Source organism: Columba livia, chromosome 14 (genome assembly GCF_036013475.1).
Source record: "Columba livia isolate bColLiv1 breed racing homer chromosome 14, bColLiv1.pat.W.v2, whole genome shotgun sequence".
In the NCBI taxonomy this organism is placed as follows: domain Eukaryota; kingdom Metazoa; phylum Chordata; class Aves; order Columbiformes; family Columbidae; genus Columba; species Columba livia.
Window position 1 is genome coordinate 10,096,046 of NC_088615.1, and position 26,773 is coordinate 10,122,818.

Below are 26,773 nucleotides of genomic sequence, written 5' to 3' on the forward strand. Positions count from 1 at the left end.
CCCCATATGGTGTCACTGCGCAGCTGTTAATACATCGAGCAAATGAAGGGATTGACTGTGGATAGTGAGGGGAAAAAAACAAGGGAAGAAGGACCACTCAAGGATTCCAGAATTACCATAACACTATAAACCAGGAAACATCTCCAGTTATTTCTACCAAGATACGGTTGGTGTAATATTCATATTTATGTACAATAAAAAGTCCATTACACCTCTGATTGCGTGACAAAAAGTGATAAAACCAGGCCACAGTATTCTTTCCTTAGCTGAACATTCCATGGCTAACACACATAGCGAAAGCATCTGAGAGCCAAACCAAATGAAGGCAGTGACATGGATCAATACTTCAAATTAATTACCTTAACAACTTGCACTCCATAACTCCCAGACTGCACCACAGGCACTTCCATTAGAAGCAAAACTCTACTTAAGGATCCTGTTCTTGAACTCCCACAGACTGGTGCCAGGATGGAACGTGGAGCCACTAATGAAATTCGGCAGCAGCAGGACAGAGATTGTTACACATATCGGGGAAAACCTTTGTGTTGACAAGTCCAATTAGTATTTTGATGATACTAAGTGATTTAGAGAATGATACCATCCTGTATTCAAAAACTGAGATGAAAGTACCAAGCTCATGCATTAACTTATATATGATGAACCAGAAGCAGCAGTGATGACAGCTCATAAAAAAACCTGGCAAGCAGAAGATGGAATGACTTTTATAAAAAGGTGTTGAAATAATAGGCTGTTAAATGAAGATCTAGGATTACCTACAATAAAATTGATCATCACCTTGGGAACACTGCTGAAGGCTAAATTCCAAGCACCGATGTCAGCTGGCGAGGACCACTCAGCGGGGGACAGCCCTGCTGTGGGGGTACTGGGAGAACGAACCCCAAGGTAGGATGGAATTAACAGTGCTGACTGACAGGACATACTCTGGGGGGAGAAAAAATACCAGGGTCAGAAGAGAAGTTTGGATCAGCTGCAACTAATTTTCTCAAATTCCCCCTCAGTTTATATCACCTGAACATTACATTTTAGCTAAAAGTAGAATTTATCATTTGTTGGTACATGGTATTTAGACTGATGAAATACATTATTCTATTTATAAGAAAGGACTGATGGACTTGCGTGAGTTCTTTCAATTAATTTTATTGCGTAGCCAAATCTGATAAATTAGCACAGATAAAATAAGCATTTGCATGTGTTACAAATGACTTTTTACAGGAATAAAACAGTGAAAATTACAAACTGTAAAAAGGAGGACAAGTAAATCCTGTCTCAAATTCAGAAGGGGGAAGATTTATAGCTTCATACTGAAGATCAAAAGTTTGAGTTCATAAAACAAAGATTTAATATTACAATATTATACACTACTTTACAAAATTAAATTTACTATAAGGATTACATCCATAATAGTAAACAGAACCTTAAAATCACATCTAATGGTCCCTTATCTAACAGCCATTCTGCATCTTTGATTAGTTTCTGTTAAGAAATTAATTCTAAATAAAAGTGAATCCTTCTAGTTATTGCAACACAGTCTATGCGGACTCAGACTCAAATATATTAAATTAAAAACGATAATGAAAGCAAAGTAAAATGGATGGTAACAATGTTGGCTGAACACTAATGTGTCAAATACAGCAAGAGTTTGAACAAAAAAGTCTTCAACTAGACAGTGGTAGAGTTGTCATGCTGAGATCTAAGTACCAGAGGTACTCCTGCCTGTTTGTGCAGATCATCTTCAGTGTCCTCATTTTTCAATTGTAGGTAAAAAATCAGGTAGTTTGTGTGTTCATCTGCCCTGACAGCAATCCAAGGTGAACCAGCAGGACCTTCCCACCGCAAGCGAATAAACTAACAAAGGTCAATACAGAATTTCTTCCAAGGTGAAGAGAACTCCCAAAGAGGGTTCTCATCTGAGTCTTGTTTAAAACGTTTTACTCTGTAAAACTTAGGGATCCTAATTCAAAGTTGTTAACTGCCACAATGACTGACATCTTTAGCCAGTAGTTTGGTGTACATAAAGCAGTGAAGCCAACTCCAACATTTATGTTTGTTTTAAAAACTATGGGATATATAATAGTAGCAAAATACAGTCATAGTAAGAAACAGACTTTGGGTGGCCTGTTAGATACAAGGATGATTTTCAACATCTGAGTGATAATACACCCAAACCACAAGTTTTAAGTCATAGCCTATGCAACCACATAACTTACATTTATGATTTGAATGAAGAGACCCCTTTCCCACAGAAAAAAAAAAAAATAGACTGTAAAACTTAAAAACCTCTTTGCTATGACTAGAAAATGTGCAATTCTCTGAAAAGCTGTTCAAGTAAATATACTCCTGTGTGCTATGGAGCCAGCAGACAGGGAAGCTTAAATTGGTTCCATAATAGTCTTTTCATGCTATTTCAGACGTTGTTCTGAACTTCAGCTTCTCGTGCTCAAGCGACAACAATTTCCCCAAAGAAACTCCTCCCCTGAAATAAGGCAACTCCTGACAATCACGGGAAGCTACAGCCTGAAATGGTAGCAAGTTATTACCCTATGATGTCCTTTGACACTTGTATCACAAAATGTAAGTTAATTAGCCTCATCACAGTACATGTTTGACCACTTCAGAGTGTTTCACCTGTTCAAGTTACTTGCCCCAGGAAGTAGGTTTTGCAAGACCTTTAAGTTTCCCACTATTAACCAAAAAAAAAAAACAAACCAAGATTTTTCCATATGAAAGACTTCCAAGGACATAGGGATACAGTAACTTAAATACTCTTTGCATTGCTAGGCATCAATGATAGCTTAATCTCCAAAAGAGAACAATTACAAATACACTTTTATAAAATTATTTTTGTGCATAAATTTTCACTTCAGGTTCAATGTCAACCTCCATCTGTAGCTCTGCCAGGGATGTAAGAGTATATTTAAAGCTTTTATTTGGTGCACACTGGCTTTGGACCTAGACACAGCTGCAGTAAAAAAAAGTGTTTAAAATCTTCAAGTGTGTCTGAAACCATGGACAAAACTTCAAACACAATATAATATTTTTGTCTTTGGAAAAATGATTTCCAATTTTAACATCACAATATTAAATGTTGTCTCAAAACATTAGGTTTGAAGTCCTGTCATACAAACTGACTTCAGAGACACACTATATTTTAGGGGCCTAACATTCAGTTAACATAAACGAGCCAAAAGTACTCTAAACGTTAATTAAATAAATCTGAGATAACCTTCCTTGCCCTTCCCCTCCCACACCATTCACAAACTGAAATTAAAACTATTATTTTTACCGAGGAAAAAAAAAAAGCTTGTCATCTACCTAATATACTGCTGACTCAGGCACAGACTTTCAAAAATGTCTCATATACGGCCCGCTCCTCCCCACTCTATTTTTTAATTTGAATACTGATTTATTAAACGCTTTCACAAATTCAGCCACCTTGTCTGGGTTACCCTTACCTTTAGTCCTATCAGCCACAATCCAATCCAAACACTGGATTCTACACTTCATAAAGTATTTGTTCGTTTCACAATGAACAGTTGTTTCATTGCTACTTTAAGTATCAAGCAGAACATTGAGATGCTCTGTCTGTAATCACTGGATGCACTTAGACAGAATTTCCCTGCAAATCATGATCAATATTGTGAGGTTTTATATCTAGCAGCAAAAAAAAAAAAAAAGGCAAAGAGTTACAGAAATATACATTTTGAACAACAAAGAGCTCTTTATTTTACAAAATGTATTTCACCTTTTCGGTATTGCCTTTGTAAATGTACTTCATGCTGCAACTACTTACAGTAAAAACATGATTTGCAGCAAATTAAAGGTGCTCAACCAGTTCCAATAGTTTGATTTTTAAGGTACAATATTATGTAGTTGCACATTTGATTCTCAGATGTGGTCCTTTATTTGCTTTAGTTCGTTGAAATCACAGTGAGAACTTCTCATCAACTGCCTCAGGCCACAGATTTAATGAAGATATTACAAGCACAATCGTTCTTTACTGCAAAAATCTTTCCTTAAAGAAGTCAGCCAAAGGCTAGTGCTTCATTTATTCACTTGCTGCTGTATATGAAGGAGGAATTCATAGTATGATAAGGCTGATTCTGTTCTGTCTTCAATCATATTCTGCAGAAAGCTTGGTTTCAACGGGCTCTCATCCCTTAAAAATGAAAATATAAGGCTTTGAGTGAGATAAACATTTGCCAAGATCTACAGTGCAACACATTCAAAAAGCTAAAGGCCGAGCAGCAAGATATTTCAAGAACTTAAAGAAATATGAAAAGAGGCTCTCCAACAGCCCTTGTGATTAACCCCAACAAGTGCACTTATCAGCATTTACTTATCTGCCATTAGCTAAAGATTATTCTGTGATATTTAGTCTTTTTTAATGTATGGAAAATTATTGGAGACAACTCAATTCGTATCTGTTGTCAAATCTGTTAGGCACAGCATGCACCATTGTTAAAACTTCCATTAAGAAAGCTCAGAATATGATACCTAAATATGTATTGTTAAGGGGTCCCTAAAACAGCACAAAGACTCTTAAAAAACTTACTTTATTATATATAGTATAGGAAAGAAAGGTCTCTGTTCTCTCAGCCAAGAAATGAAAGCTATTGTTCTGATGGATTCTGCAGTTTCAAGTTCTGGGAGGTGTGTCTAAGAGACAAAGGATAATATTAATACACATATCATAGCTTTCAGAAAAACAGTAAAAGGAACGCTTAAAACAGCCCAAACACTGTCCTAATCAGGTATAAAGGACACTCAGGCAGATACGTTTTGTGATGGATAGTTTTAGTCTAGTCACCTTCAAAAGGGCTTGAAACAGTCAAATCCAGTATGCTGGTATCAGCAATTGCCTGTCAGCACAGTGATGACTGAGCTGTGACCAATTACCTGTTCTATTGCAGAAACCAAAGGATTTCCCACTAAACCACCATCCTTAATATTCCCATGTATTCTCAGTCTGCTCCCACAGTTCTATGAGACTTCATCATTACCAGCCTCTTCTTACTCTGCTTCATGGGAGATCTATAAAGTTTTAACCTGGAGAAACTCCAAGAGAGGTATTGGAAATTCCTTCTTGCCCTGAATCTGGATTTATAGTGAATGATAACTAGAGGGTTAATATTTTAATAGTGGTGTCTTAGTTCTCATGAAGGTCATATTTCTGGTAGCACTGTATGACTGGTGTACAGCAAAGCAAGCACATACCATATTCTGCGGTATTGAGCCATAATTTGGAACTCCAAGGACTTGGCTGATAAAGCTCTGCCCACAGTTCTTCCCAATCCACAGAAACATTACCTGAAAGATACCCAGCAATAACAAAAATAATTCAATGCAAAATTACACCTCAGCGGTCTCCAGCACAATTTGAGTTCTCAGAAAGAACCCCTCAAGTAAATTTAGATAATTTTTAAATAACTACCACCACACAACTTACAGAGCCAGCGTCCATAAGGTAAGCGCCATCCCTACTCAACTTCTCCACTGACAGCTGGAGAATGGGTGGCTGAGGTATAGTTCTATCATTTATGTTAAGAGCTCCCTAAAGGAAAAAAGCAAACAGAAAAAAAGAGGTTCACATCTTGATGCATTGAAGCAGGCACAAGAACAAAAGGTTAAATAAGAATAAGATGTATTATACTGTATACTGAAGCTGGATACTTTTCCTTAGTTTAATGCAAGTCACACTTAAAGTGCCTGATTTATTAATAAATCTCAATGCTTTATTTAAAGAGGGCGTACTTCAACTTAATTAGTTCTAGAACTGGAGTATCAAATTTGTTATATACAAAAGATGTGACTTCTAAAATTATCCAGGCTCCTTCATAAACATTCTCTCACTGTTCACAAAACTACTTTGACATTTTAAAATAAAGGAAGCTACAGAGGGACAAAAAGCTAAAACATATGTTATATTGTCATTACATACATGCAATTTATAGTGCAAGAGAACGACAAGGGAAAAAGTTAGAAAAAACCTTCCCCGTGCATCCATAGCCAGAGTACAGCTCCTCTCCAGAATTCCCAAACAACAAATGCAACAAATGGGAAAATATGAAGCAGCAAATTTTAGCTATGCTGTGTTAATGTGGAAAACCTGTGAGATCTTTAACAAATTTATTTTCACATCATAGAAATATTTTTTGGACCAGACAAAGACTTTGTAGCAATGCAAACACTCACCTCATCTGTAAGATTATCAACTCTGTACAGACTGGGATGTGTCATAAGCATGAGGTAAACAAGGGGCTGGTTTTTCACTTGACACATGTTAAAAATGCGTTCATCTAAACGAGCATTCGTCCCAGTTTGAAATGCTTTCTGCAAAAAATCAGGCATTTAATTTGACCATGAAAGCAAGGTGTGATAAGCTGAATTTAGCACACCATCTATCGTTTATTTCTAACTTACTTTGAAGTCTTAGAGTTGAGCCATAATTATTTTCTCAAAATATGGTACTTTACCACTGCTATTTGCCTTCTCCACAGTTCTCTTCAGTGTTTCACATACAAATTATACAGTTCTCCTCATTCCCATTTCTGGGTTCTAGAACTTAGATGACCTTGCACCATCAATCCTTTCCAGTGAGCGCTACAGCTGAGATAAAAGCATCTTGGAATATCTCCCTTCTAACATACACCTCAAAAATGCTACTTGATGGAATTTAAAAGAATAAATATTGGAGCAATTTAAAATTGGCTTCAATGTACAGAATCTTAAGTAATTCTGGATTTACAATTAAGACACAGACAGTCCTGGCTTCTTGGGACAAAAAAAAGCCCTGCTATAACTGCAACAAGGGCTCACTCCTCCCACTTGACTGAGTCAAACAGTTACACAGTCTTCTACACAAAAAAGCTCAAATATCCTTACAAACATGCTAGTAGCAACATGCTGGTTACTTCCTTATCAAGATCTATGAATCAGAAAACTCTCTCTAGAACAGAAAGGCAGCTTGTCCAACACTTAAAACTACTTCAGGGAAATCCAATCAAAAAATACTTTCATTGAGCAAATATTATGAAACGCTTTAAACCTTTTGTGAGAACAGGCAGCCAACTACCTCTCTGCCAGCCAGCCAGCTCTCTTCATCCACACTGAGCTGCTATGTGGATCTACATTTCCAGAAATGCACAGAAATTAGGTTCTTGAAAAAGCACTCTACCAGTACTCTTCCACATTCTCTAGACTAGTCAGTGTCTTTAATATTTTCCTATTCCCTTGGTTATACGACTTATACTTCTGGTTTTGTACACATGTCTAAACTTCTCAACTAGTTCACTCCTATAAGTTATACTCTTTAAACATCTTCTCTATCCCCTTGGTCTCCTCTGCAGGCAAGAGCAGAAGGCCCGCCCATTATTATCTTTATACATTTGCTCCATAAAATTCTCCAAATCCCTTCACAACAGACTCCAAAATACAAACACACATTGACCACCTGTAAAATCACATGTTATCTACCCAAGCTTGAGAAACAATTGAATAGGCTTTGTTCTACATTGACCTTTCAAGTCATCAAATTCAGGGGTGCAGTTATCTTGAGATAACTTTATCTGTGTAAGAAGGACCATTCTCAAATCTGTAAAATATCTCAAAACCCCAATGGCAAATTGCAGGAAGGCTCATTTTATTAAAGTCTAAATAAAGCAACTTTTCAATTTTGCATCCTACAAAAATACTGAAAGATAAGATAAATGCTATTTTATACACCAAATAAATGTCTCTTTACTGCAGGCTGACATGCCAAACAGATAATCATGCTCTTGCACAGCTTCCATTTAACTCTTACCTGTTTTAAGAGTGCCAGTACATAAAGTGGAAAGAGCCGCAGTGAGAAGGGGGCCATGAGACCAGGTTGTTGAATGCTTAGGACTGATGAACGATAAGCAGATAAAGTATCTATCACTGCGTTGACCAAGGCGTCCCGAGCATCACTCAAGGTAGCAGAAACTGATCTGTCCACAGCTAAAAAGAGTACAAAGCTCAAATAAGAGGCTTTTCCTCCCTTGGTAGAAATACAATCGCATATGCTAACTTTTCTCATTTTAACATATACTCCCGTGCATCTTAATAAGATTTTCCTACACTATAGAGGAAGTCAAGATAAATGATTCAGAAAAAAAATCCAGAGGCTCATGATGATGCAGCAGACTAAATCCAGGTGACTACATACAACTACACTGACACTTCGCCTAAGACAAGCATTTAAAAAAATCCTCTTCTGTTTGCAACTTAGAAAGCACTCTTAGAGAGAATCTTTTCTTGTAACGTTACTTCCTAGAGGATTACGGCTCAAAGCTTTTGAGATATCATCCATACATATCCAAACAAGCTCTTATCGTGCCTACCCATATTGGCCAACAGGCCAGTGATGGCTTGCACATCTGCCCCCAGGTAGACATCACTCAGTGTTGTTACAACAGGTAAGCACATAGTGTGGACACGAATTCGTCTTTCACCTGTAAGGAAAGAAAACTTCAGTCTCCAACTGTAACTTCTGTTTTATGAAACAATACAAGAAATGCCACTGTTTATTCAACAGCAAAAAGAAAACTAAGATTTAATCTAATTAATTTAAGATTTAATCTAATACAAGAGGTGAATCAGGCCATCTCCAGCAGCTTTTAAAAACGGTTAGTTCTCAGTTTCCGGGTGAAGTCTACCTATTTTCAGACCAGAACTAAGTTTCCCAAGAAAAACTTCTTGGTCTAGAAGACACAATAACATCAACAACATGCGGTAACCCATCACAGCTGTGATCTTGATGTTACGTAAAACAGTTTGTGTAAGTTATTGCAACTGAACTGCAGCTGAAAAATTGACATAAAAATACTCATCTGAACACTGTATGTTAATGCAGCTGAACTGCCTGTATATCTTACCTTTGCTGGATGTGTACAGGAGAGCTGACTGAAAAGAAACAACCTGCATATCAGTAAGACTCTCTTCTACCGACATCTGCACAGCATATCCTGCATCTGGGTTTACGTTGGGTAACGACAACAAGTCCGTAGATCGTACGAAGAAGTTCCCATGGAAGGTATGAATGGAAAGACCTAGAAGATCAGCATTGGATTGAATCCATTTTATTTTTATAGTTATGAAGTACAGACACCATTTACACATCTGCCATCACTGTTAGATGGCTCTGTATCGGGACGTTAAGATCCTTCACAATGAAAACAAGTATGTTCAAGAAAGGTGAACATCCCAAACAGACAGCTAATCCACAGAATCCACAAAGGCTAGCAGAAAGCACAAATTTGGAAGTCAAATCAATGCACCATAGCAGCAAGTCTCCAGACTATAAAAACAGTCGCTTGTTGAAAACAGCAGTCCAACAAAATTTCCAGTTTTAACCATTGTAAAATGGAACTTGGATGCCAGTAAAGATACTGTAAATACAGTTTTTAATTAATGGTCTGATTCCTGGTACTGAACTTTACTTTTCTAATCTTTGTCTTTTAACCATTTCAGCTTAAACGACAGCCAAAATGCCAACCAAAACATTCTCAAGTAACAGCAAACATCCACTTCCCCTCCACACCCCCCAAGCCCCAAAAAAACCTGTGTCCAAACCTTTGGTGCATCTTATCCTCATGACAGCCTCAAACCCAATCTTTCTAGTTAAATATCGTTTCAGTTCCTTTTGCAATTTCTCCACCTGGACAGGGTTGTGTTTGTGATGGTAAGACTGGTAGTAATAGACACTACCTGCAGAATACCTCGATATACAACCTGAAACCAAAACAACAGACATTGGCAGAGTGCAGACAGCTGCTGCTGTGGTCTTTCAATATACCAGTTGAATGTAATATTCCCTTCAATTATTAAACTGTTCACACCTGCAAATAGCTCTGGTACACACTTATAGACCTGCATACAGAGACATAGATGTCACAACTATATGTTAAAGTATGTATGTAGTTTCAGGTGTTTTCCGTTGGCCTGAAATGACAGGTACTTTGTCACTTGCAAGTTTGGTTAAATGGCGAAAAAAAAATTAAATGCTAATGAAGCTTCCTCTAAAGATGTTTACACTGATTGTTAAAAGGCATACAAGGGAAGTAATTCAGCCACTTATACCAGGATCACAAGAATCCTGACTCACTACGGGAGAACATGAGAACGACTAGGTAAAATCAGGAAAGACTGCAAGATTACAATCTATTCACTGTCACTGCTCATCAAGGATTAATTTGCAACCTGACACACTAGATTCATTCAAATAGGGTTAATATACTAAATGTTAATGTAGATTCTATGCATTTGCGAAAAGTACAAGAGTTACACACCCCAAATCAGCTTAATATGCTTTACCTAGAGAAGCCAAGTCAGAATATTGTCCACTAAGAAGAAATAAATCCACTGCAACCTGTTGCCCCGAGCAGTCCAAGGCTAATTTCTTGTAAAAATCAGTCGACGGTGTCAAATGTATGTCCTGTTAATACAACGGAGTATTACAAAATACACAGGAAATTCAAACACATTTACATTAACACATTTATTGCCTGTTTTCAGGGGCACTAACAATTGACTCTCCATCACTAATTACAGTGATAGCTTAAAAAGAAAAATCAGATAATAAATCTGTGTTTATACTGCCTAGTTTTTGTTGTTGTTGTTCTTTCTACTGCTTTAACAAGGGGAGGTTAGCTCAACAAGCAAACCACGGAAGTAACCCAGAACGGGCAATTCCAGAACCACCTACACGTATAGAACAGGGTAGCCAGTTCTCTGAATCTTTTTGCTTTTCTAACCTTTGCGGTTGCTCTGTGGTTTGGCTCTTCTCGTGACTTCAGTGCTCCCATTCCCACAGACGGAAGCTGTGTCTGGAAGACAGAGATTCTACCTCCAGTGGGGGACATGAGTTTAAAGGCAGCCTGTAAGGCAGGCCCCAGAGCACTCTGGGTTTCCAGGGACTTGGTAAACATCTGTGGCAAGGTCCTCAACAGATCTTGAATTAGCTACAATGGAGAAAACAAATATATTAAGATCAAGAGTCCTAGGACATGTATGAACACTTCTAACATTAAGGGAGTGAAGAAAAAAACGTAGCAAAAATGTTGTCTTGTTTCAGGTTGGCAAATGTTTAGAGTCACATTGATAAATTAAGAGACCTCTTTTTTCCCCACCTCAAACTTGGCATTTAAACTGTAGGTGTTGAAAGGCATTAAGTAATCCAGAAATTATCAAGCATATCTGAAACTGTATGAATGTCACTAATTATGTACGGTAAGGTAATTCTTACCTCTTTATTTTCATTTAAATTTACTAATAAGTTTTCTGGCATTGGTATAAATACATCTGGAAGAAAAAAAAAAAGGTTTTAAGTTATTTTTCAAAAACACATCAAGCTTCCCCCAGTTGCATTTGCCAATCACTATACCCATTGTAAAAAGCATACAGTATCAGTGTGTAAATCCATTCAAACATAATTCTGTGGTTTTCTTTTTTCTCATAAGCCTACCTGTGCCTTGAATGCCACGTCAGATTAGCAATTGACAGGGTTGAAGGACAATCAAGACTATTCAGTAAAAATGCCTAAGAAAGACTTTCTAGTGTTCATTCTACCCTACCTCATAACATACAGTGAAAGGTGACTTGAAATTAAAGGCAGAAGAACAAGCACTAAGCACCAGTCACTACAGAATCTACAGCAATTTACCAAGCAACAATATTTGGGATCGTAAGAGAAATCTAGATAATTTTACAAATTAAACTACAAGTTAGGAAGGTTGTCTTGATGTCTGAAGTCATGAACAGCCAAAGCATTGCCCAGACATCAGAGGCTTCAAAACGAACACAGACATATGCTACTTCTAAAGCTATTACTAGAGAGACTAATGATCTATCTAGAACTCCCACAGATACATTTTTAAAAAGGCTGCCAAACCCAACAGTCATTAGTAGACGCTAATGACAGAAGTTGTTTCTGCATACCTTCAATATCTGAGACTATAAGCATCTGTGGCTGAGCAAGACCTTCCTGAAGGCTGTAGAAATGGATTGTGCTGTCAAACGTTATGAAGCCTATTTTTGTTCTAGTGTTCCCAGGAAGCCTAAAAAGGAGACATATGGTGTTCGGCAAGATGAAATTTCATTTCTGCATGCTTTTTTTCTTAAAAAAAAAATAAAAAATCCACTGCACCTGCCCAAGGTTGTTACTCAGTAGTTAAAGCTTAACAGCTCTAGTGCAACAGTTTGACTGTGCCATTTTGGTGAAACAAACAAACACACACACACAAAAAAACCCAACACCCAACAAATCCAAACAAACCAGAAAAAGATACAGTAGAATAATCTACGAGACACTCAGGAAACGTTTAAGAAATGTAAGAAAAGGAAGCTGCAAAATACCAAGTGGGATTTATGTAAGTTCATACAGCATGTATTTTAAGAAAAGCTCATTAGATATATGCATTCTTTTCAGCAAATACATATCTGAACTTCAGCTTTTGAAAAATACAGTTCAAAAGACATCATAACCATGATGTTCATTTATTTTTGGGATTGGTGAAGCAGCCAGGAAAGAGCCAGATTGAAAAATATGCCTCAAAACTACCTTTCATACTGTGACGGTAAAAAAGACTACAGCTTTACACTATATTTTAATACAACGTTGGCCATTGCGAGCCAGCCCTTGGAAATTTCTTAACAGGAAGCAGTGGCATGTTGAAATCTATCACAAGTCTCATAAGAGTAAAGAAAATAGGAGATTGTAAGGAAAAGGTACTTACGAGTCAAGATTGTCTAACAAGGTCTGGCAGACTGTATTCAAGTATCCTGTCTCTATTGCATTATGAGAGACATCAAACACAAAGAGGTACACAGGTGGTTGAGGTGGACGTAGCTGAGCAAAGAAAAGACTACCTTTAATTTTTAAAGTGACATTTATTAGATTTGGGTTATATAACTCCATGGCAAGCTTAAACTCTATTAAAACACAACACAGATAATAGCTAAAACTTCTAAACGCATTTGTCTTGTCTTGGGTAATTCTAGAATTATCGTTTCCTTCCAGAAGATCTACAAACATCTACACAATCTAAATACAAAACTCCTCTGACACGCTAATTGTTTAGAAATGGAGAACTATCTGAAGTTCTTCCCAGGAGTTCTCAGATATACTCGAGGCAGCAACTGTTCTAAGCTGGGAAACATCCTCCATAAGAAGGTTTTTTCTGACTTTCCTCTAGAAATAAAACAAAGGGAGAGAATAACTAAGAGTAAATAAAGACTTACCATGTATTCAGATGGAGCCATAAACTCAATAGTAGCATTCTGGACTTCAGGTCTTTTATGAGGTTCTCCATAAACTCTCGTCACAGGATTATACATGAATTCTTCAGGAACTATGCAGATAAATTTATATATATTATTATTTCACACTAGTATTAGCTGTGCTGTATTTTAAAATAAATACATCGACTCTTTTGTGCCTGCTGGGCAACGCTTCTTGGAGAACAACCCTAGGCAGGGAAACACTTCTTGTGTCTCACAGCCCCGTCATGACTGACGACGATCCCTAGTGCTGATATGGCCGACAATGTTACAGGCTCAAAGGCCAAGGTGGAAAACACTAACCTTAAGAGTTTAATGCAACAAGCACGTTTAAAACCTACCGTCATTCACTCTATAGCACAAATTGCATTTCCACCTCCTTTGGTCTAGGAAGCTGACAAAAGGGTTAATGTACGTCCGGCAGGAGCGGCACCTCACGATAGTACTTGAAGTGACCACTGGCAATTGCTGGAAAAGAAAAGTTTGTGTTTTAAAGCATCACCACACTACAGCTATTCATCTATGGTAACAGCATTACCTACACTGAGTAGCTTGGTAAGCTACTCAAAGCTCACTTCTCAAAGGAAGAAGTATTTCTGCATCCTCACAGCACTGATACAATTCCTTAATAAGATGACTGGCCAGAACTGAGCTCTAACCTATTTGACTGTGTAGGTTCCCTTTTCAAGCCTCTGAAGTCTTGAATTTTACACTGATGGTTTAAGGCCAACTGCTACACACAGTACAGATCCAAAATCAGAAAGAAAAAAAGCACATCTTTGAAAAATTACTTAAATTGTGAAAAATAATAATGTTTAAAAGAAAAAAGCCCTGTTAAATTCAAAGTCTCCCAGCTACCTAAGGACATTCAAACCTCTTTAGCTTTTTTAATCTAAGTTTAGAATTAGTACTAGGTTTGGTATAGGAAATCAATAACTACAACTAGATACGTGACAAGATAAATCTATCTAAGCGATACTGGAATTTATACGTGTCACCCTCTGGCACAGTCCGAGTGCTGTGCTGTACATAAGCTTCTGGGTTTTTTGAGGTCTGGGAGGTTTTCTTGATTAAGAAGTGAGCCTTGAAAATTCAAACACAGTTGGGAGGAAAACAAAATAAATAGAAAAATGGCAATGATCTCTATGGAACAGGGAAGTGTCAGCCACCAAGGTAATTTTTCTGGGTCAAGATTAACTAACATACTTGACCTTCTTTTATAATTCATTGTCCAGCTCTGGATTTAGTAAAGGCATTGTTGATATTTTAGCATTTAAAGTTTTGAATATTTGTCATACCGATAAGTCTTTGAAAGGATGAAGCAGGAGCCCCAAAGGAAGTTTGGCTTTATTCAATAAGGCCTGAGTTTGAGGAATGTTAGTCAGGGTACAGCGGAACAACCTACATGGAATACAAAGAGTTATTTTCAGAGGCTTTCACGTTAAAAAAAAAATGATTTCAATAGTAAAGAGTATCCTTTATACTTTTCTACAGCTGGTAACGGTGAATTTCCATTTCCAGATAAAAGACCTTCTCCAATTCTGTCAAATTGTTCTGGTTTAGTCTGAGCTTGACTCAGAGTACATACTTGGAGTGCTTACTTTATTTTATACAGATGCTCTTTACACAGAACTGAGCATCATTTTAGTCACTCAGGTCAAAGTAACTAAAGCCTAAAAATGTTCAAAGTTGCACCAAATCTTCATAATTTATGTGTTATTTTGTACTACCATTTTGAGGTGGTCTTATAAACAAATCTGAACCAACAAAGTTTAAAAGCTGTCTTAAAACTACATAGAAATATAAACAAGCCCACAGCCATTTCTAAAGACTTGAGAACGCAGTAGTTTCCGAAGTGCAGAAGTGCACAGTATTTCTGCAAACCCAGCCCAGCTTGTTTGCATGAACAGCTTCCTAAAGACGCTGTTATTTCCTTTATCGATCACAAAAGGCTTGCAAAGCAAGAGTACCTGCTTATTCACAGTTTGGTTGGTCTCCTCAGAGATTACTTGAATAACCAAGTGCCAGCTGCTTGTCTGACGTTCCATCTACTCCCTTGTTTTAAATGGTTACGTTCAATATAGAGGTCACTCACGTTTCTGCATTCACAATCTTTTTGGTATACCTCACTGAAGTGAGTTAACTCCTATTTCATCTTTTCTCAATCATGCTCATTGCCCACTGTATTGTAAAGGTCTTATACCTGTCTATAGCTGCCTTGCAAGCAATGTATTTTTCTTCGTATTTTCTACAAAGATAATTTTCCTCACTCCAAAGTTTAAACCACTTACCACCTTTATCTTAACACAAAGCGAAGCCTGCTTTCAATGTTTTCTATGCACAAAATTAAGGAAATATTTCAGGAAGAGTTACATTTACAAGCAGAAATGTATACTTCCATTTATTTTGATGGATTACAGCAAATGGATAATCTTACTCAGGATTACAGTTGAGCTTCTGGATGTCTTCATGCAAGTTCGGGACAGGAGCTTTCAAGAGGCTCGTAGGAAGAATATTTCTTTCTTGAAGAAGATTCACAGGTCTTAATCCTTGCTGTAGACTCAGGCCACCCATAGATGCAGTTAAATGATTAGTGCCCAGGGCAGGCTAGAATCAAATAAAATTTCAGAAATTAACACCAATTATTTGGATGAAACTTGACATTCATTTAAAAAGCAAACACATTTCCCTTTCATTTTTTTGTTTTATTTGTGTATTAACTGCCATTGTACTACAATGATATATTTAGAAATAGTAGTTGTTACTTAAACTTAGGCACGTAACACAATAGAGGCAAAAATGAGCATACATCTGCTACAAAGCTCTTGAAATACAGAGGCTCAGCTGGCAAAAGTGTTGCTCAGTTCGCTCTGAAAGTTCAGGGAAAAAACAAATACTTCAGCTAACAATAGCAACTCAAGGGAAGAAAAACATGCCAAAAGCAGCTGAAGGTTTTAGGATAAACACAGATACAAGGATAGAACACTTCAGAAAGGGCTGGCACATGGCTTTTCCAAACTGGTACAAGGTGTCAACAAAAGCATTAATTTCAGGCTACGTCCATCATCTTGAACAAACACTGCACCAAGCAGTGAACCAGAGAAGCAGCACCCTGGAGATGCACAACACACACCACTCGGCACTTCTTTTCACCCACACATACCACAGATAGTAAACGAGATCAAAACCAAACAATGTCTACCTGATGGAAATGTTTTGCTCCATCTGGATACTGCAAAGCAGTCGCCTGCATTCCAGGTGCTCCGGGTGGGGAAGTATTTTGGTAGCCTGGAGGTAAGGCAGGGTAAGAATAGCCAACATTTCTATTCATGTTAAGACTCGGTGCTGCAGGAGAAGGATGTGGAGTTGCTAGAAGCAGAGAAGACAAATACTTTAGATGAATTGCTGAAGAAGTGCAGCTTGCTGGATGCATTACTACAGCAGGAAGACCTTTTGTAGTTCCGTTTCCAAGTGTAAAAAACTGACAATCATAGAGAATTTTGTAAAATGCTCTTAACTACTTTACCATACTTACAGGCAAAGACATGCTGTCAGTGCTTCAAATTTCACACTTAGCTTCAAGACAGACATCGAATCAAGTATGCATGTTTGTACATAAGTACCTAAACTTCAATCTTTCCCAGATCTTAAAAAAAGTCACATAATAGTAAACATTTTTCATCCCCAAGCCTTACCCATGAGGCCACCACCTTCTATTGCATCATAGCTGTTTTGCACCGCAGACCCATCACTGGCAGCAGATGTGGCATCACCTATTAAGAAAGACAATCCCAGTAAAAATTTTCACAAGTTACTAAGAAGTTGTAATGAGGTAACTGTGAAGAAACCCTAGGAATATTAAAATTATCATAGTTTGGATCTACTTTGTTTCTGTCTCAGGATGAAACTGCATTGAATATACATCTTGGCCTCTTTTCTCACACACTTCACCTGCTGACATGACCTCAACAAAGGACATTCACAAAGCCCCGTGGTCTTTTTTCAAGGAAAACAAAAGCCTCTACTCTTCAGGTTGAATGATGTTTTAAGATTACATCAGATATTCACCATAACTTCGAAGCTGACATGCAGTAAAGTGTCAGGAGACGCATCCTCCTCATCAGAGGAAATGTCTGTAGGCCAAAGATTTTAGAATACCCTGGAATATAGGTACTGAGTTCCCTGAAGAACCTTTTCCATTGATAATTCAAGGAAACATCAAATTACATTCACTTAGTCCAGTACTGCTCACCAAATACCAACAGTTCTGATACAGTCACATACTAGCCAAGATATAAATTCCAGCTGAGATAAGAAAAACCTTGAAATTGTGAAAGTGCTCCCAAAGGACAGCTTTTTGTACACTAAGTTTAAATTACAAACCCGACTATCTATTGCTAAGGAGGAGTCGGTACACAATTTACTTTTTATTTTCATTAAAATGTTCAAAGATGACCCAATGAAAGGAATTTACATTATATCCTGAATCTTGCTAGTAAGCAGCAGTCACCCTGCTTCACAGACTTAACATTTTTATCTCTCCAGGGCCCTGGAAACATTTCTCTTCATTATGAAGAAAAGACTTTCTAAGCAAAAGCAGTATCTAATGCATTTCACATGCTCAAAACTAAGCTATATCTGAATATACTATTCTTGTACTCACAGAGCTACCATAGAGAAACTGTCAATCTGAACCTGCAACGAACCAACAGCTGTGACAGAACAAAATATATATGTGAAAATAAAACTGCTGACTACCACATGGCCCCATCTAGCAGGGGCAGTAAATACAATACCGCTCCAGCTCTGTTTGATACAGAGCCCTGATGAGTTCTTAAACAACAGCATATTTGTGCAGGGCCCACAAGAGACTGAGAAAGTCATATACGTCTTTAACAGCTGACACTTGACAATCTCCACTAACTACCTGCAGAAAATGAACAAATCCAAGATACATTTCAGTGATTTTAAACAGAAAGGAAGAATAAGGTACAGCTATGTAAACAGGCAAGGAATTGCAGGGTTTGCATTTTAGGTGTCCCTGTAGAATAAAATGATATATACACAGATTATGTTCTCCACAGCAGTCAGGGATGCAGAGAAATCAGAATTTCAATGCCATTTTAGAAAGCTAAAAACAAAAACAGAGATGGCAACTATGGGAGACACAGACATGTTAAATAGCACTTAGAAAGCTATTTTGAAGTCTTAATTATTGTTACTTTTGTTAACAACTGTCAACAAGAAATATTTTACTTCCTTCCAGGTCCTTACCTGCTCCATTCAGATAAAATTATGCTATATTAGTATAAATGTTACTATTTGAGTCTAACAGTGTACTTGCAAAGAGCGTACTTGACTTGAAACATTACACGTTAGAGCAAGTTGCAACACTCAAATTCAACAAAAAGTACAAATTACTTCTTACCTTCTCGATTTGGAGCTGAATTTAGCAGAGACTGTGTAGCAGGTGGTCCTGCCATCAGTGTTGACGGCCTAATCAATGGTGGACCACCGACTGGCGGGGGGCCCAAAGGTGGCCTTGCAGGGGGGTGGAGTGGAGCTGAAGGCTGGGTCACTGGTGGAGGTGCAGATCCTGGAAGAGATTCATTTTCAGAAGGAGTTTAACTGAGATGAAAAGGTCATAAAAGTTTTCTTACAAAACCACACAAATTGAAATCTAAATTTTTCTCTTATTCAAACATTAAACAGCATGATATACATAAATTCTAATATGCATGTAGAAAGTTTCACAACTTCAGGTTCTTTCTGTCGTGCCCTTCTCGTAGTGGGTTCTTGTAGCTGTTATCCATGATCCCTTTCTTTCTGGTGCTCTTGTTGGTAAGAATTCCAAGAGGTACAGAAAGAATCTCAACTTCAATTACTAAGTCTGGACTTTATGAAGTTACAGTACAGCCCCATATTAGACAGAGAATAATGAACTACTAAGAGTCTAAACACATCCCTTTTGACACGATGCTCATCTTCAATCTGATGCAAAACAGCAATGTACAGATTCCATAGATACTAAAATTATTTGGGAAAAAAGATTTCTCTTGGAAAACCACCAGCAATGCGCAGTTTGGATAAACTTGCTGTGCAAGTGTGAGGTGTTTTGCTCTGAAGTCTTTAATCCTCCATGTTAGAAGTTGCAGGAAAGTTTTTAATTGCTTCTGTTTTAAAATCCTAGGACTTCGCGTTTGATACTGCAAAGCTAATTAATAATTGCTATACACGGGCTACACTGTAACAGAACATGGAAGGGATTCTGTGTCTAAGAGGTTGCCCAAAGCTGGTCACACAGGCAGGGAGCTGGCAGACCTTTGTGCTAAGAACAAGCTACATTCATTTTAATAGTGATCACTGTTCCACAAAAACTACCAGGGAAATTGCTCAAGAGGATTCACCATTGAATGGATATAAGCATTCTCTTATACCAGACACTCGCTCTCATTTCATATACCACCTCCCAACATTTCTCAGCACTTTCCTCACTAACACCAAAATACTAATTGTTTATTCCCATAAACTGCCAGAAATAGTTTCATAAATTCTGTAAGCCTAAGTCAGTTTGAACACCATAACAAAATCAGTCAAGCATCTAACAAAAAGCTACCATCAAGAAAAATCTCTACTGAGACTAAAAGCACTTCACAAGAAAAAAATATTTGCTTTAACATTTAAAATATTTCTGTCCGTAACTCCTATTTGCGTGTTCAGTTAGAAAAAAATCTATAACAACAAACAGCAGTTTGGCAAAGGGAAACTTAAGGATTAACTTTATTTCCATAATAATCACTTGCATAATAGAGCTATTTACTGTTAGAAAAGCTTTTTGCCACTGCATATACCAACACACAAGCGGCAGAAACAGAATGCAGGCTGCAGTAGTGGTAATTCTTTGCATCTCCAGCTTTCCAAACGCTTTCTAAAGACTGACAATTACTATAAGGTAGTGCAAATTATAAGTTTAGAGGAAGGAAGCTTTCCATTCAACTGGCCTCTATTTCATCATACAGAACACTTTCCAGTTTTCTTTCCAGACTGTGCTCAAGTTGTTTGCATCAATCTGACTGCAGCTGTTCAGAGAAGGACCTGAATCAAGTAATAAACAGAAAAGCTAACAAGGTTTATACTGCTAAAGACCACAGTCACTAAAGATGGGTACAGTTTTCAACCCTGAAGTCCCACAGTTCTCACTTGACTGAAGCCAATGCTCCAACAGCCACCCCAAGGAAACAGCACTTCCCGCAAACAGCTTCCCAAAACAACAAGACACCATTCAGGGGTTACCTACTTCAGCCACCCAGCCAAACTGAAATGCCTGACTTGTGCACAGAACTTTCACTTATAATCCAAAGAAATCTCCCCAGTATTTACAATATGCATTTTCTCCAAGTATCTGTTTTGACAACTTCATTCCACAAGCAAAACGCTGCCGCAGAGTCAATTCTATTTTTTTTTTTTTTTTAAAGAAACACTGAGAAATGGGCATTGGCAAAATACCAAAAACGTATGGTTACCTGGCTTCATATAGCTGTTCTGAAGCGGAGGACCTCCCGGAGAAGCAGCATATTGATAATTTCCTGGAGGATTTGTATTTCCTGATAAGGACAACGGTGGCCGAACTGATGCTGTCCCGGTCATGTGAGCCAAATGGCTTGATGGTGACCCAGTGGGCTGACTCCCAGGGCTCTGGCTGTACTGCCAGTTTGAAAGCACTGGCGCGCTCGCTCCAGCAGGAAAGCTACCGGCAGATGATATAGCAGCTGAGTTTTGCAATGCAGGTGGCAGCACTTGTGGAACAGGACCTGTTTGTTGTGCTGGTGACCCAGAGAAAGGTGCCACTGGTGGTCTGTTGAGAGTCTGCCCAGGTCCTTGATAATTGTTTAACTGAGAAACATTCTGAGAGCCACTGTAGTTGTACTGTCCAGAAGGCTGATGGGGAGGAGCCTTTGCTGTTGTCTGATGTGAATACAATCCTGGAACCAAAGGGCTATATCCCTGGCCATCTGGTGAATGCATCAGCTGATTCTGAACGGGACCTGGAAGAAAAATAAACAACAAACCTTTTAGAAAGTCAGCATTGTGTACCACTGATGAAAATAAGAGATGTTCCTGGGAATCACTTTCTTTAGGATTTTATTAGTCTTCAAGCCAAGAATTTTGCTGCCAACACTTAGATATTTGTTCTGTTTTACAGTAGCCTCCCAAACACCAAGCATTCTGGTGCCTGAGCACAATCCATCCTCCTGGACTGAAATACACACACGACACTGTTTCTGCCTTCAGAAATACCCAAAAAGGAGCCGACCAAAGCGGAATGCTCACCCACACAGCTGGCAGTCGGACATGTGAGCAGACCGAAAGTGGAAGCACTCATTTGCTAATAACTCAGTTTCACTTCAGGATTGACATCAACTTCAGCTTATGGCAAAGACACCAGCAGCCAGTTTCAGTATAGGTCACTATGCTGTTTCTCAAGTGACAGAGTTAATCTACAAAAGTTTCTGCAGTTAATTTTAGTAAGGGAACTATTCATACACGTATCGCTCATGTGAGCAGCCAACTGGTCACAAAGATGGAATAACTGGTAGTTTTCTCATAAAGTAATTAATCAATCAGGAAAATAAAACATGATAGGTTAATGGTGCTTTTTATGTTGTTTTTTTTTGGTTGGTATAGCTGCACTGAGTTTTAATCTTTTGAAGAAAACAAATTGAAAAAAGGCTAATAATTCTTCAAACAGCAAACAAAGCTGGTAAGAGCATCATCAGATTTCTGCTTTACACAAGAACACAAAGAGACAGGATACTGTGAGACTTCCAGTGTGGTAAAAGCTCTGTCAGGAAAGCTAGTGCTGCAGGTTGTTCACTGCCACAAAACAGACATTCTGAAGGGAGACTATAAATTTCCCAGCTAAATCCTTCTGAGTAGAATACACTAGGTTATGTATCCCACAGCCAGCCACGACTCCTTAAAAAAAAATAAATCACTAAGCCACTTTCCAATGGTATATTGTTTATTTAATCCAGTGGTATTGTGGTTCCCCCCATCCACAGTTTGAATACTGAAGACATTTCACATAAACGGTTAAACATCTCAAAGCAGAAAAGATCCTCTTTATGGTTTAGAGCTAAGATTCTTTTATTTGCAACCCTGTACTATTTTCCAGATTTCCAGAATTAGTTAAGACTTGGACAATTTTTTCGAACCTAGATAAACAAAAGCACTTAATTTTCCAGACCAGAAAATCCTGCAGGATTCACCACTTCAGTTTTCAAAAACATGCCAGAACTGATATATTTACCGTACAAGTATTACAAACAGCTGACATAAGAATGGAATCACGGGGTTTCATTTAACATTAACAAAGACAGCAGGTTTCCTATTAAGACATTCTAGTGAAATTTCAAAAGGTGAGGAAGTTTGCATTTCCAAGTTGAAACAACTTTGAACTCAGGCCTTTTTGACAATAAATTAAGCTAAATGCTGAATACATTGAAGCTCTTAGGACAAACACTGCACTGGTCATTCGGCCCCTCCTTCCCTAGACAGCCTTAGGCTGTGGTTCACAGACAGCTGTAAATTCATTGAGCATCATACATATCCAGGATAATACACAGGCAAGGCGGTACTGCAGTGTTAGTGAGCTCATCCTCACTGCCTCTGTTGTCTGTGCATAAAAAGTACATACCATATTATTCTCCACCCATTAATCTCAATATGCTGCTTGCCTTTCAGTTAGGAAGTCCAGTTATAATCCACTGTCCTTAAAATGCTGCTCATAAAGCTTAGTAATACTTCTCTAAACCAAATGATGTCTGAAGAAAAAGCTTGCAAACACAAAAATGCTAACAAATGACTCACCTTCAAAAATTACCTTGCAGTGTGTCAGATGGGTTTTCAACAATCGATTTACAAAACCCATTGTAAATCAAACTTGCTAACTTTTAAAAACTATGATTTCTTATGTGATGCCCAGCATCCTGATGGCATCACCACATACATTGATATAACATTACTATAAGCCATATGAAAAACACAGAACAAATATAAATTAATTTCATAACCTGATTGTTTGCCTTCAGGCATGACTCTCTAGCCCACGCAGGAGTCATAGCACAGAAAGTTCTCTCTTACACACTGTTTTCCCTGCTTGAGCAATAAGTTTGAGGATAAAGTAATAGAAGCGAGGTAAAACCTAAAACTGACTGACCTGATATTAATATTTTCTATGGCACTTTGCTTTAAAAGTTGAATTCACCACAGCACAATGTTCCAAATTTTAGTTTTGATTTTTAAAGTCAGAAGCACAACTGGAAGTCTCAATTGCCTACGGGCAGTTCATGTTTTCAAGACAAACCTGCATAATGCTGCCAACAAAACTAAAGCAACAACACTGAGAGGTGCAAACCCTTTCCAAAGGGTCTCAGAGTCCATAAAAACTTTTCAGAACTTGCTGGTTTGGTGCTGCCAGGTATTCATCCTTACCTGACCTCTTTACTGAGGCCTGTCAGAGAGCACATAGGTTCTGCAGCTTTACCTATAACACTGCTGCTGGCTTTTTGTGCTGTTCCACGAAGCAAGGAGCCAACAAAGAATTGAGCACAGAATGAAGAGCTGGACCACCTGCATGGCACCCAAACCTCCAATGCTCAGAGATCACGGAGATGAGTCAGTAACACGAGAAAGGCCACGTACTTAACAGCAGAAGACACCTCTACCACAACACCAGGTCATTTAACTTTCCTGAGATCAGGAATGGCACCGGAATACATATATGAAGGTTATCCAATGGTTCTATAAAATGAGGGGTCCAAATATGAGTATGAGAGGCTAGAACTCAAGTGAACTTCTCTTCCAAACAGAATTTCACTGTCACCTACTCCCAGGCAGTTATTTAGCACATTACTTTCAGCAGGTGCCACCTCTCCTAGCTCCCGGGAGATGCGAGGATAAACACACTGGAAAGCTGCATCCCAATCAAACCATCAGTGCCCACTCCAGCTGAGTCTGACCCGCTGGTCCCCAGGCTCACAGAGAGCTGACCAAAACCAACAGCTGCCAAAGCTTCTCAGGACTTCAAAGTGCCACTCTAAGATATCACATAGGGAGAACAAAACACCCTAAAAGAATTGTTTCTCCTTCTTGTCTGCATTTCAAGTCTACTAACTGGAAAGCAAATTAGTAATCTGCAGCTAAAATAATACAGAATACTGATCCTATTAGAAAAAAAATAAATTAAGTAGAGGAAGGTTGTTGCTAAGCAACCCGATACTCCATGCTAAACAATTTCCTGGACAATTTACTGCCTTCGCTGGACACACAAGCACGGGGAGTTACCTGCACACAAATAAAGCACGCAACAAGTTGAGAGGAAGAGCTGACAACTATCTAACAATTCATCATTTCTTTCCTCATAGATCACTGCAGGTGCCACAACAGCACTTTCAGTAGACTCTAAACTGTTTTGAAAAGCTTTATTTTTATTGTAAAGGTCAAGGATTATAACACAGATTTTAAATGATGCTATGAACAGTCCATGCTTGAATAATCTAATTTATTCAGAAGGTCTGCAACCCAAACCTTATCTCTACCATACTATAACAACTGTTTACTACCCTGTATTTGCATAACTTGAAATTTCAGTTCTTTATTTTTTATACACCTGACAGCAGGGTAGCCTGAAATTCCTCCTCCCCAGAACTTTCATTATGAGCGTAATCCAACTGCAGGGAAATCAGGAAATGTAAAGTGATGCCAGTCTGTAAATCATCCCACTTAGTGACTCCATTAGCAAATGTTCTCTTTGTACATTCTCTGCTTAGCCCGTGAGCTCTCCAGAACAGAGGCTTTCCTCAGGCTGTACTCAGACTCAGACGCTACCCACATTCTTGACCCTATAAGCAACTATACAGTTGTTTGTAAAATGTCATTTTGCAGATGACTTTGAGGAAAAGTAATAAGCATGCTGTGAAGGAGGAGGAAGAAGACAAGTCAAACCATCTAATTACTCATGCAGAAAGCAGAAAAATCAAAATATTTTATTATAACTGAATTGCTTATGATGCGGTGCAAGTACTGAAACACAGAAGTATATAAGGAACCAAGTACAGAGGATGCTGTCTGTACATGTGAAATCACTAAATACTTCCAACAGCAGAGATTTCCATGCTTACAAAGAAAATAGATACAGAGACAAGGCTCGCTTTGTGTTTCTTTCTTCCTAGCTTAGAAGGCCAGCCAGTAAGTTATCCAGTTTTACCTTCAATATCTTGCTATTTTGAGAGAAAGAAGTTAACCAAGACTTTCCCAGATTGTAGCACAAAATAAAATCCAGTCACTGCAGCCTGCGCGCAGCCAGGTCCCCCCCCCGCCAGCAGTAAGCGGGTGCCACATGTACAGCTCGGTTCCAAAGGGTCAGAGGCTCCGGCTGCTGCCTCAGCCGTGTCCCCGGCCGGGGTACAGGCTGAAACACCGCCCAGTGCCGCTGCTGCCACACGTTTCACCTCGTTAGTGCAAACACGGGTGTTCCGAAAGGCACTTTTGGCTATTCATAGGCTGAGACACACAAAAATATACACAGGGACGCTTTTGTAATAAGAAATAGGAATGAAGATTTATCGTGCCCGGTAAACAGCTCTGCGTGTCTCTCGGTAACGCTTCGGGCAGCAACTTCACCGCGACCCCCACGTCCAGCAGGCCCCCGGGGCCTCCCAGCCAGGGCACCGCCGCAGCCACGGCTCCCACCTGCCCCTGTGCCCTCCAACGGACCGGGTGACGCTACCGGGGGGCGGGGACTGACAGCAGAGATCAGTCACCATTACCTACTTCTTTTCTTATTTTTTGTTTCCTAATCCAGCTGCGTTTCCCCTCGAGAAACAGGGTGTCCGCGACACGGTGAGGACACCGCTGAAGCCGGACACAGACCTGTCCCCGGGGCCGCCGCGGACTCTGCCCGCTCCTACGGGCTGTAAACTCAGCCAGCCGAGCAGCCAACCCACCGGGAGCCCCCGCGGCCGCCGGCGGCCCCGCTCCCGGCACCCCGGCACCTGCTCTGCCCGCGGCCACCGGCCCCCTCCCCCGCAGCACCGGGGAGAACAGGCGCAGAGCGGGCTGGGGCCGGGAGAAGAGCCACAGGGCAGGAGCCTTCCCGGCCAGGCCCCTGGCCAGGCCAGGCTCCCTCCCCGCGGCCCCCTACCGCCAGCGGGGCGGCCCAGCGCCGCACTCACCGTTGCTGTAGGGCTGCTGGCCGCCGCCGTTCTGGCTGGGGTAGGCGACGGGGGGCCTGACGGGCTGGGCCATGGCGCGGGCTGGGCTCGGCTCGGCGGTGCCGCCCGTCTGGCGGCGCCCGGCCCAGCGCAGGGGAGGAGGGGAAGGACGGCCCCGCACCGGAACTACCGGGCGGCGCGCGCAGGCGCACCGCGTACACGTGGCACTTCCGGGAGCGGCG

The 26,773-nt window shown here is 39.5% G+C and overlaps 1 protein-coding gene across 1 annotated transcript; it reads right to left on the reverse strand.

The window, feature by feature from the left end:
• Nucleotides 1-1,142: 1,142 nt before the first annotated feature.
• Nucleotides 1,143-26,751, reverse strand: SEC24A (SEC24 homolog A, COPII coat complex component). Its single transcript, XM_065029960.1, has 23 exons — nucleotides 26,553-26,751; nucleotides 20,841-21,362; nucleotides 18,746-18,913; nucleotides 17,013-17,090; nucleotides 16,520-16,686; nucleotides 15,755-15,924; nucleotides 14,616-14,718; nucleotides 13,659-13,785; nucleotides 13,279-13,388; nucleotides 12,774-12,886; nucleotides 11,977-12,095; nucleotides 11,285-11,340; nucleotides 10,794-11,000; nucleotides 10,354-10,474; nucleotides 9,613-9,771; nucleotides 8,916-9,089; nucleotides 8,382-8,492; nucleotides 7,823-7,998; nucleotides 6,214-6,351; nucleotides 5,468-5,572; nucleotides 5,236-5,328; nucleotides 4,574-4,677; nucleotides 1,143-4,177 (listed from the first exon to the last, which is right to left on the reverse strand). Exons 1-23 carry the CDS (start codon nucleotides 26,623-26,625, stop codon nucleotides 4,063-4,065), a joined length of 3,309 nt encoding a protein of 1,102 aa, XP_064886032.1. The 5' UTR covers nucleotides 26,626-26,751; the 3' UTR covers nucleotides 1,143-4,062.
• Between the last annotated feature and the right edge of the window lie 22 nt (nucleotides 26,752-26,773).